Below are 12787 nucleotides of genomic sequence, written 5' to 3'. Positions count from 1 at the left end.
TTCAGCTAAGGGGCCTGCCACCAGGCAGCTGGCACTTAAAATTCTGCACATACTAGCTAGATTTGGTGCTAGTTCAACACAGCATGGGTCGAAAGACTTCAGAATTGCTGCCTACAGGACACCCGATGTTCATATCAGAGAATTACTTTACAAATGCTGGAGAATGACAGGCAAGGTCATCTGGGGGACTGTCCAGGGGAGAGCCAAGGCGAGAGGGAACATTCAATGACAACCACATTTCATTACACTACAGTCAGTGGAATCATTGAAGTTCTAGCTACTAGTAGAAACTCAGAATGAGCCTTCCGAAACATTTCCAGAAACAATGCAGATACAAGAATCCCCTTTGGACAGAAAACCTTACAATGGCCTCATTCATGATTCATTTCCCTCTTCTCAGAATACATTTTAGTGGTAGGAGTAGCAGATTCCAACCACAAATGATACAGGAATTAGGCCAAGACTGAGAAGTGAGTGAGCTGGGAAAGGAGAGAAAACCAATTGCTTTTCTTACTCTGTGTCCTCTTCACTCTAGTCTAGCTTAAAATTGAAAAAGAAAAGCAACAAATGGCAATGACAACAAAAGACTGGCTTATTTTGGAACCTCATAGAAAAGATTTCCAAAAGAAGAAATTATTTCAGAAGAACTCAAGGAATTGGAACATTTCACCTCACTTTTCCCCTTCAGTTTTCTATGAGAGGATAAATTTCCTCTCTGCACAAGAATGACTGTTTGATAAGGCCGAAGTTAAACCACTAAAATAAAATGTTAATTTCCTTTAAAAATCCTCCTCGGATTCGGTGGAAGAAGAAGAAGCATTATGGCTTCAGAAAGAGGGATCAGATGTATGACTAAAAATTCCATGGACATTTTCCCTATAGATGTATTTCAGGATGTCAATCCTGACAGGTAGGAGGACAGGGATAAAACATTTTTGTCATTGTAATAATGTTGCAGTGACTAAAACAGAAGTCACTCTTGAAAAGGCCCCTGCAGAATTTCTTGTGAGCTCCAAGGTAACAAGCTCTGTTGCTCTCTGGCTGAGAACAGAGACATCCAGCACGGGCTCTCAGCTTGCTTGGTTTATCAACAATAAGGTAAGAGGGTAACAGCCTTGGGTTATCAGTCTGAGTGCTGGTGGCCAATTTTATCAAGCCTGCTCACCCAGCACTATTTACTCAAACATCTTCAGAGGTCTACCTCAAGAGAAGACTTACTTTTATTAAGATACGTGTTACATGTGTACACAGTACCTCAGTCCACTCATTCATAGTTTGATGGTCAGATAGGTGACCAGTGATTGCTACACAGCTAGAAATAAATTGTTAAAGGAATGTTTTCGGTTCTCATGTAGGTCAAGTTTTAATCATTTAACACTGACAGGCATATTTAGCAATTGCTTTCTCTAAACTAAAAACATGTAAAGAAATAAAGAAAAAGAAAAAATAAGTGGGGAGCAAATGAGATGGCTATGATCAAGGGAGTTACTACCTACTCATCTTCAATGATTTTTTTAACCTCACCTGAATGCTAAACACTGACTTAGAACAAAGCAAGGGTATCGCTGACCCCACACGTTAGCTTTCTGCTTGTCAAATACTCCAGAAAACCCACCACAGCACTGTTTATTGAACTAATCTAAATGTCTCAGTCACTCCTCCAGTTTGAACTAGCTTAATCCCAGTGACGGGAGATGTTTCCTTTACCACTAGGTTCACAGAGCCATAGACTGGCAATGACATTGAACCCGTCCTTGCATTCAGTAATGTCTTCTATGAATCACATAAGCAATAGTCTGCTAACCACTGACTGAAAACTTACTGCCATATAAGGCCATCATTCCACTACTAGGAATCCTAGACTCCAGAAAGTTTTTTCTTGAGCATAAATGTGTTTGCTCTCTGAAAAGTCCACTTACTATTTTCAGTGTTGCCATTTGAAGCAACTCAGGGTGGATCTGGTCTCTCTTTTTTGTCCCAAGAGCTATCATATATATGAAGATAATTACTGGCCATGTTCTGAATCCTTTTTAAATCTAAAGAAACTCCTGGTTTTTCCATATGCACATGTACAGAGCTAGTACACCATGATGTCCCAAAGGTAATTTCATAAAATATGAGGCCTGTCACTTAGTTTTATATGTGTTCCTATTATTTAGAATCTAAGTGTTCATTAAGACCCCTGTAGATTTGATATACTGAAGGACTCCATGGGATAACAGCATAGCTCACCAGTCAAAATCAGCCTCTGTGCAGACACAGGGCTCAGATTCCATAGCTCCGGCATATTTTCCTTGCATACATTTCCGCTCTGATTTTCGCTTCTTATATATCCTTTTTGCTCCCATGATGCAGGCTTCCCCCTGTAAGGAGACAAGGATCTCACACACTTGAGCACCACTTGGACCTTCTCTGTTCCACATCGGGGCAGTTTAAGGAAATGTTCTCAAACTTTAATGAAATCTCGACTTAGATGGTCAGCTCTGTGCTAACGGCATTTTTGTTAATGTCTAGAGCCCTAATATAGAATGGGACGCATAAAAACATCTTAAAAAGTCTTTGGGGTGTGTGTGTCAAAAAATGTCTTTAACTCCTTGTGTATTCAGCAAACCTTTCCTTGGCAAAGTATCAGGCACGGTGCTGTGAGGGAGACAGATAACTAAGACTCAGTGTATAACAACTATACTGCCAACAAATCTGTAATAATTAAGTTCAATTCTCCTATAAGAAAAGATTTATACCTTTGGTCATTTATGAGCATATGAAAGAAGAGTACTGCTAAGAAATATAGATCTATTTTGCCCCAATTTATCGTGCTTCTGCCCACACAACTTTATAGCACTGATTTTATGTCTGTCTACCAGACAAGCAAGAGAAATAAATTCAGTGTTTCTCAAAAAGCTTTGAATATCACTAGGTTTATGCATCTCAAAGGGGAAAATACCAGCAATGTAAATGAGCAATAAATTTTTGGCTGAGTCTCTGAATAGAGTGGGTGATTCTAGCTGATGTAGCCCTCACTGTCAAACACAGCTTTCTTTGTATGTCTAAAGGACCAGAACAGAATTTTGTCTAAGCAACTATAAACTGTCTTTCTTGAACAAACTCACTTTAACCAGTTCCCTTCCACATCTACATGTAAATATATTACTTAGTCTGGGTTTGGGGCATATGATGCATCACTGCCTGAATATGGCGATGGCTTTGCAGCAAGAGCCTACACCATATCCATTGAGAGACCTGAAGGATGACTTCTGCCTTGGGAAATCAAAGGAGAGATGCTTTCGGCCAAGCATTTTGATATGAGATGAGCAGCTAAGGGGCCCAGATGAAGGGAAAGTTTTCTATTAATAATTCTGCATTCTCATACCACAAGTACCTTGGAAAGAGGCTAGAAGCACTACCGAATCCCAGAGAGTCACAGCGGTGGGGAGGAAGGATATCAGTGGCACTGCTCACAGAGCATATTTTGTTATTTTATGTCTCTGTTTGCATTGCTAGATAAAATTGAAGATCCTTTGCTCACCCCTGCCTCCACCCTGCATCCATATGACACGCTCAGATAAATTACGTTTAGATCTCTGTGCTGAGTTGGTATTTCATTCTGAGTTGTAAGTCTAAGCCAAGCACATTTGAATTTTATCTCATTATATCCTAGTACAATAAAAACAGAAATTACTTCACAACGAGCTATAAAGCCTTGAGTTTGTTCACTGCTGTGGAACACAAAACACGTAAGAAAGCACTAGATGAGCATTTTAGCTTGGAGAACCCAGATTCCGATGGCTGAAATGACTAGCTTTCACCACCCACGCACCCACGCCTCTCATCCAGGACTCAACTTCTCCGTTTCTCCCACCTGGCTGTGCAGCTGCCAAGGTCTGTAGTCCTCTTCGGCACAGCGTCTATCGAAAATGGACTTGTAGTCGACTTTGACCAGCTGCCATTCAGAGCGGTGGCTAAAGTGTCCAAACACTCTACAGAGTTCATAACGATAAAAATAATCGTAATAACAATGCCAAGTTAGAACGACAGCTAGCATTTGCTAAGTGTTTACTGTAAACTGAGAATAATGCCGAGCACATTGCATTGTTCATATCATTTAATCCTTGAAACACACTTATGAAGAGGGTCGCTAGTATTGGTTCCACTTCACGTATGGGTAACTTGAGGCTTGAAGAGCTGTGTTAACATATAAAAACCAATGTCCAATCACTAAAGAAATAGAAGAGTCAGAAACCAGGGTGTTTGGCTTAAACATGCACTTCTATATATTGTACCATAGAAAGGTTAACAAAAACTTCAATCAATCAATCAATCAATCAGTCAATCAATCATCGAGAAAATCAGAAATACTGCATTCTTCATGGCCTGAGATTGTACTTCTATGTTCTCTTGCTAACGATGTACGTGGTTCCGATGGTTTCCATGCCATTTTACCTTCTCGCCAGTTGCTGGGGAAAATGGCCAGCAGGGCAAGTGGTTTGAACTATTTCCTACGCTGTGCCTTCTACTCTCCTTACTGAGAGAGACTCATATTTAATGAGGTGTTTGAATCACCAATTGTAGATGTAGATAAAAGCCACAAAGCATCTTTTTCAGTCAGCTTTTTAAATCTGTGTTTTGCAAATATAACAACCGAATAAAGACAAATTATGAAATAAATTGCTAATCTAGCTATGTTTACCATGGCTCGAAGTGTAGCTATTAGGCAGATTAAATTTTTGTTGATCTTTTCTATGGTGAAAAAAAGGAGGAGGGAAGAAAAAAATCAGAAAATGTATCGACTATTCACTTTGATTTTTAAATTTTCATTGATGATAGGATCAACTACTTTAAAACCATCCTTCTGTTTTCCATCTCCAATTTTCTAGGGGAAGAGAAAAGCACAGTTTCATATTTCAAATTCAAAGCTCATGTTTTGAACCCCATAGGCAGGCGAGTCATTAATCAAGTCTTTCACAAATTAATGATCATCTCTTTCCAGACAAGAATGAGTGCAAATGCAATTTCATGAGAACAGATTGTTCTCAGGGTTTCCCTAATATGCCTCAAAATTGGGTTAGGTAAAGAGCCAGGAATAAATAAAAGCCCGTATGGGGCTTTGCTCAAGCTCTGTGTTCTGCCTTAAAGTGAAATCATTCTCATATGCCTGTGATTTTTCTATATATTGTTTGTATATTATTCAAGTTTTTAATGTATAGTTTTATTATCTATTGAAATCATATTTTCTATCAGTAGAGGAAGAAATAAGCCATGCCCTTAGGCCACCAGCCCTCATTGTGGGTCTCCTAACAAATAGCAAAGAGCCAAGAAAATTGCTGTCCACATTTTTCTTTCTTCTTCCCTAGGGAACCATTACGTCAGATGTACTGACTTTGCTAGCAACTTCAGACCTAAGTGCAGCAAAGTGAACAGGCTTAGCTAAAAACCATGTTCCTAGATTAATATTAAGACTAGAAGCCAGCACAGTTTTTCACTTACGTCATGATAAGAGTTTCTTCCCCAGGCTCACCCAGAACTCCATCCACAAAGAGTGGAATAGATGTGAAACTGTATTTGCTCCAAGATCTCCCTTCATCAAAACTCAACCTAATGACAGGAAAAAAATAAAATAAATAAAATAAATCATCAGATCTCAAAAGAAAAAAAAAAATCCTTTCAAAGGAAAGATACTATCAACCAGGAGAGAACACATTTTAAAAGTACCTAAGGCGCTGTCAAAGTGAGCCTTTCATAAGAATAAGTGTTATTAATTACATCAGAAAGTAGAAATACAGTTAGCCAAGTGATTTGGGACCCATGTGTGTTACAACATCAGTAAGAGGAGAGCTGCATGAAACTGGAATAATAATAAGTCTTTGATAGAATTTATTTTAAATTTGGATATTTAATTGACCTTAGATCTCGATGTGACTCTCTTCAAAACCTCACTGCATTCTAGCAGCAGACTTTATAGGTGATTCGGTAGAGCAATGGCCTTATGAGATCTACTTAGATGAACTTGAACCAGACAGCTCTAAGTGATCAAACCCTGAGAGGCATCCCTCTTTCACTGTTATAAACCCTGGTTGACTCGCTGAGTGAATGGGTACAGGAGAATAGGCTCTCGAGAGTAAGAAGTAGACGACTCTGATGGTCACACAGAATGTTTCCTTTGCTCTGCTTTTCTCTATGGATGGCTTCCACCAAGCTAAGCCTCTATTTCTTTTATTTCTAAAGCTTTCCCTTCAGTCACCAAAGTAACTAACAGTGAAGAGAAAAATCAGGCTTTTGACTTTGAACAAGCTCGCATGCAGAGAGAGCCACTTTTAAAAACACACATGAAGAAACCTATTAAAAACCCCTCTGGAAGTTAAGTTTCGCATGTCCATCTGTGGAAGACCTACAGGTAGAGCTGCAGAATGTCAACTCCAAATAGAAAACTAAGGAAGTACAATCAGGAGAAATGAAATAGGAACGGAAGGGTCATGATCTCTGTGCAGAACACATAATGAATGCAAATATTATACTATAGGAGATGTTATTTGAGAAAAGTAACTGTAAGAAGTTGAAGCCATTCAGAGATTATACCTGACACACCATTCTACCCATGACTGTGCTAAAAGAATAGAGTACTGGGGAGGGTATTGTCACATTTAAAAACCATATGCAAAAAAGATAATAATAAAAATAAAAACCATAATGCAATTTCTCTCTCTCTCTCCCCCGTCTATCTCCTTTCCTCCTTTCCTCTCTGTTTTGTGACACTATAGGCAATAATCTTATTTTAATAAAGCAAGGGTATATATTATGTTGTATCAGACCTTGACATTTTCCTACAAACACAGTCACAATCTGATAGCCCAGCTCCAAGCTTAGCAGTGGGGGACCACCAGGTGCATGGCTCATGGGCAGTAGGTGCCTTTACCAGAGATGCCGAATTGGGAGAGATGTGTGCTTCATAGCAACCAGGACTCCACCCTGATCCAGATAGAGAACACTGTGCTCTTCTTCAAAGATCTGGAAGAGGAAAACACATTCACGTGGACAAGCATCCATTTCTACACACACCCAGAGTTCAGAGAATAAGTCTTTGTATGAGACAGGAAATCCCTCCCATGACAGAGTTAGGTTTCTCAAAATCTTTGGGAAGACACAGTTACGAACAACACTTCCCAAGGTAGGCTACATGTACCACTGGAGTTACATAAAACGATTTTTGGTGTACCACAAAAGAAATTTAATGAATGAATGGTTCTGTATTCGTGTTTCTATTCCCAGCTTTTTGTGGTAAATTCCATTGATCTCCATTTATGATGATGTCAGAATATTGGGTAATTGTCCTATTGGTAACATTTTCAGATGGAAGAAAACTTAGAGCTACTTTACTCACTTTTACTAAGGTTTAGAAAGATTGGGTGACTTGCCTAAGGCCATGTATACAGTGACTGATGGAGCTGAGACTCTCAGCATTATAGTGCCCTTTGCAGATATAATTATTTCAAAGTTTCTAAGTATTATAGAGAAAAGGTGTTCTTGTTCAATTAATAGATTCTCTACCGAGTCATAAAGTAGTTCTGATCAAAATGGAATCATCATATTTGGGTGCACGTATCATTAGATTTTTCTCCAAATATGGAGAAACCAATTTGAAGTCAAATGGAGATAGGTTGAAAACAGTTTTTAAGTCCTCTCTGTGTAAGATGTATACTGTTTTCTCGCAGTCACACTGTTAGCATAGCCTTGTCTGTGGTTATACTATACTATAGACATAATCTTATTTCCTCTTTATTTATTTCTTATACCCAGGAAAGTATATCCTAGGACTATAAAAGTAGAGACTCCTTTGCTTTGTTTGGAGTGTTGGAAGGGAAAAACAAAAAACAAAGCAAAACTGGATCCTGGCTCTCTATTCTCCAGAGGAAGTTTAATAGGCCATGTTCCTATAAACCTCCAAAATCAATAGCCCCGGGGTTTTTTAGGTAAATTTTTTCTTGCCTGCTCTTCTCAAAACATGTGAATCCCACTGAGTATCTATGAAGTGTCTGGAGGTAGGAAATAGCAATTGGACCGTAACATGGAGATCTCTTCGTAAAATTTAAAGCAGAGTGTTCTCCTTGCTGTGTGATTACCTGTGCATTAGATTTCAATTTACGGTGCTAGTTATTATGTGATAATTACATTTCAGTGGCTTATATTTATTGAAGGAGAACAGCCATACATTAGGTGCATATCTTGTTATGACTGCTCTACCTCATTAAATGCCTGTTTTATAAGCTATGGGTATCTAATTTTCATCCAGAAGAAAAAGAGAAAACATTTAAGCTAAACACATCAGTTTAAAGTGATTCCATTTCTACTTTTCCTAACATATGTGCCATGATAGTTATTGCTCTATCTTTTGCACATGAGATTTAAATATCCGGGAACACCACCTGGGTAATGGCTATTCCTATATCACTTCATTGCTATCTATTCTGACTTCAAGGCAAGGAGAATTTATGGCGGTAACTCAGCATTAGGTATATCGCCTTCCCTCCAGGTGCCATGTTCTCTACATGATAAAATCTTTGGGATTCTGTGTTTCTTTTTTGGGAAAAATTCAGTCAGTTCTAATTTGGTTTCATTGTCATTTATAAACTTTCTTACATATAGGTTCTGAATATGGGTTATTTTTATTGAACAGCAAAAAAACAATGAAATTGCAAAAATGTTTGCTAACCTCAAAGACTTTTTTAAGACTGTCATAAAACAACAACAACAAAATAAACACTTTGGCAAGCTATAGGATTTATGTGCAGTGAATAAGTTACTATCTGGAGGAGATAAGTTTCCAGAATTGAATCAAGTTGGGTAATATTTTTATGTCTTTTAAACTTCAGCAACTTGGCCCAGGATACTTTCTTACCTGCCTCCAAGTGTTCCCTGCATCTGAAGAGACAAACATGCTGATGTCGTTGTCTGACAGTTCAGAACCTATGTTGCCTAGAAAGAGCACATCACCATTAGTGAAGAGAACTTTCTGCTCGAGCTAAGGATGACTATATGGGCAGTCTGCAGTGCCTGAGATGGATTTAGATTGCAAACATGTGTGAGCAGGGTTTTTCAGCATACTTGCTTCGGGGTCAATGGTTTAGGTGCTTTTCAAAACGATCTTTAGCTTGCTCATTATGTTCCAAGCACAGATATCTAGTTTTTTTTAAAATAAGCACCATTTAGAACAATAAGCAAACTAGGAAAGCTTCTTACCTGAAGCCACAATGATGCTAGGAGCCGTGTCTCGGCTGGCAATGATGCCTGATGTATAGGGATTCTCAGAGACCTTCAGGTGAAGGTGTAGTGAGCAATAAGGCTGAGAAGAGGAGAAATGAGTGTCATGAAAGCACACAATCTAAATGGTCATTTAAAGACCGTATTCAGAGCATCCACCCAGTCTTCTAACCATCCCCTCTAACCATCCATCCATGTACACATCCAGGTACACCTATCTTTCATTCCACAAATATCTGGTGTCCATAAGTATAATATAACTACTAAGTGGTGAAAGAGACAGCATCTTTGTTTTAAGTCTCATCAACTGCCTTAATTGCCATTTGGGTATTCAACAAACATTTTAGCACTTTATCTATAAAAGCCTAGGTGTAACTTATAAAATAATTACATTGACTGTAATTTTGTCCTATTATGAAATGAACATAATTTTTTTCCATTGATTAACATAAAGAGAATACATTTTGAAAGCCGTAAGATCAGTACAGATAAAATATGAGATTCTAGAGGGTGAAGCGATGATGTCCAACTTTGGATCAAGGAAGGATTCAAGGAGAAAACAGTGCCTTAGGCAAAGATGGGAAAGATATGAACAGAAGATGAGATATTCAGAAGGACAAAGGACATTTCAGGCTTGAGCAATATCAATAACACAGAAAAGAAGCAGAGGAGTTGAGCTATACAGTTTGTAGCCAATATGACTAAGGAGAAATGGGCCAGGGAGTCAGGAGAGAAGGTCCGGTGAAGCGGGGAGAGCTTCAAAGAAGTCAGTTGGCATCTCTTAGCCACGCTCCATTTGAGACCTGGATCCCAGTTGTATGCAAGAAGCTGTAGGATATGTGAAATTCTCCTAACATCCACCAGACAATTGACATAGTGTCTGTATCAGGGTATTATCAAAATCAGTATTATTTGATATAAAAGTCATACTTGTAGGCAAAATGTACCAGTGATAGCAATTTAAGTGAAAATTTAAGGGACTTGTTTATTCGTGTATGAAAATCTTGATCAATTCTCTGATTAATATATCAACAGTTTTCCAAAACAGGATAATAAATCTTATAGAAATTTCATAGTTCTTGTACTGAGCTGTCGAAAACTACAAATTTGCATCTGAACCCACATTTCTTTTCATTGCTCAGGAAGATTATTTTCTAATCTTATCGACTTGAGTTTTTGGAATTACCAATGTATCTCTGTTATTACTTTTATTCTGCTCTATAAGACTCAGCCAGCAGATATTCAGACAGTGAGCAATACAATGATTAAATTTATATGGGATAGAGTAAATGACAAACTAAAAATAAAACTCAGAAATAAAAGCCACCCAATACTGGTAAAATAAAACAGTAGATTGCAATAGGGTCTTTTCCTCACTGCTGACACAAAGAGTAAACTTTCAGGGAATAATGACAGTAATAAATTATTGGTTTTACATAAAAATTTCATGTAAAGCATTCAAAAAATGAATTTCAATAGGAGCGAGAAAGATCATCCTTATAAGAAACAATCAGACCCAAACGCTTGGCTTTCTTTTGCCCAAGAGGAAGACTAGCACGGGTCTATATTGCAGAGGTTCCAGGACAGTGTTGCTAATACTCAGATGCTGAGACAGGATAAATTAAAGGCATCAACCATTTTTCCACGAAAATTTTCCTGACAACTGCAGCCTACCAGGATCTCCCCTACTCTGATCTATGATAGTTTATTTTACCACTCACAATCCTATATTATCTATTCAAGGTATATTTGGTTTTATCTCCCTAAGAGATATGTCCTACTAATAAAGAGAAAACATCAAAGTACTAATTTGCATGTTCTATGGAACCTAGCATAGAATCAAAAAAGACAGTCAATAAAAGCTTGAACTATCAAGCAAAGCTTTTATGTTAAGACATGAAAGAGATTACTCTTTTACTCAGAACAATGCCAGAAGTACATGGGCTTATTTGTAAATCACATAATCAGAGTAATGTGAGTAGCTCTATGGCATTCCAAGAATTGCATTCCTCCTTGGGAATTATGTATGGGTTGAATGGAGCACCTTTATACCACCCAACAGGGCAGGACATCGCTGAACAAGGAAGGACCCAGCTTGCAATCCCGAGCTGCCACTTTCCACAAACTTTATCACTCAACAGTCTGGCAGATTGTAAAGCTCAAATAACCCAGGGGTTATTTGCTATAGGGCACTTGCCATTACAAAAGAAAGAAGGCATTTTCAATTCTCCATCTCTGCACTGCTCTTAGTTGCTATGGCTTTCAGAAGCCGAGGATAAATTAATTTGAGAAGAAAAGACACCAGTTCGTGCAATAGCAGCAACATTAGAAATGATCTTTTTGGTGCACTTTTTTTTCTCCATTCTCACATTTGTAGTACTGGATTGCCCCCAGCTGGTACAAGGAGAATATTCTGTGGCTTTATTTGCCTTTCCTCCATTTTTTTCAAGAAAGTTATACAGTCTACAATGTTCAAAGAAAAACAATGTTAAGTGATCATCTATGCTACTTTAACTTAAATATTATACTTGACCATTTTTGGACATTTTTCAAAGTTAAGTCACCAAAAATTAACAGACAGTATTACTATAACGGCTATCAAGCCACTACAAACCCCTGAAGCTCTCTAATTCTTATGCAATTTTAGCAGAGGCCGGGGGCACTTTATCTACCTCTTCCTTCCTTCCTGCTTTCTTTTCTCCCCTTAGCAAACATGTACTGAGCACCTGAGTATCTTTCCAGAATTATCTCCAATTCAGTGGAGTCAAAACATAGCTTGTCCCAAAGGCTCTTCTCTATTTTCCTTATCTTTCGCATTAGAAAAATATAGACGTTTACATTGAAAGCACCGTGACCTAGCGGCTGACTTAAAGGGAAAGGAAGGAGCAGCGTGCACGTTTGGAAGCTGTTCTTTGTGTCCTTTCATATGTCCTTATGTAGTCACAGGGCATGGGATATCATCAATCACTCACCTCTAGGAACAACTGAATACTTAGTCTTTAGTCTTTTCAGGGTCAGGTACAGAGTTTGAAAATCTGATGCAAATTAAGGATTTTTTTGTGAAGAAAAAGTGCATAAAGGCAAGTGCACACAGTTTTGTATTCAGTTTCAGGGTTTACAAACTCTTAAGGTCCATAGTGGACTTCTGGGTTCTACATACTTTTTTTTTTTTTTTGCCTTATTTTTTTATTTCTTATTTTAACCAACAGAATCCTTTGGCCATTGCAAGCATTCAGTAAATGTCTGTTGGATTTAATCAATCCATTAACAAGCCATCGTCTTCCTAGTGCCGCGAATGGCCAGTTGAGAATTACTAAATGATAGAAGACATTTCCCTACATAAAATCAATCAACTCAAAAAACTTAGATTATTTGAGTGTCAACCAGCTCTTCATTCCACTTTCTCTTTCTTCCCAACCTCTGTATTAACAGCATTTACGTGCCATTTTCATGGTACCATTATCCCTAGGTCTAATACTCCTAATCTAAGTATTGTCCTAAAAAGCCAGATCAGAGCTTTCATAAATAATAAGGA

At 38.1% G+C, this 12787-nt stretch overlaps 1 protein-coding gene across 5 annotated transcripts in view; it reads right to left on the bottom strand.

Annotated features, from left to right (window-relative positions):
- The window catches only part of SORCS1 (sortilin related VPS10 domain containing receptor 1), a 482842-nt gene that overhangs the window by 87330 nt on the left and 382725 nt on the right, over positions 1-12787 (bottom strand). For all 5 annotated transcript variants that reach the window (XM_011363774.2, XM_011363773.1, XM_011363770.1 and 2 more), the window contains exons 11-16: positions 9232-9334; positions 8891-8967; positions 6911-7002; positions 5485-5592; positions 3860-3977; positions 2233-2363 (exon numbers count right to left, since the gene is read on the bottom strand). In XM_011363774.2, the coding sequence (XP_011362076.1) occupies positions 2233-2363; positions 3860-3977; positions 5485-5592; positions 6911-7002; positions 8891-8967; positions 9232-9334 (629 nt within the window). The remainder of the gene's footprint in view (positions 1-2232; positions 2364-3859; positions 3978-5484; positions 5593-6910; positions 7003-8890; positions 8968-9231; positions 9335-12787) is intronic.

Source organism: Pteropus vampyrus, unplaced genomic scaffold (assembly GCF_000151845.1).
Source record: "Pteropus vampyrus isolate Shadow unplaced genomic scaffold, Pvam_2.0 Scaffold89, whole genome shotgun sequence".
Lineage (NCBI taxonomy): Eukaryota > Metazoa > Chordata > Mammalia > Chiroptera > Pteropodidae > Pteropus > Pteropus vampyrus.
This window is presented reverse-complemented; position numbering and strand designations above follow the sequence as displayed.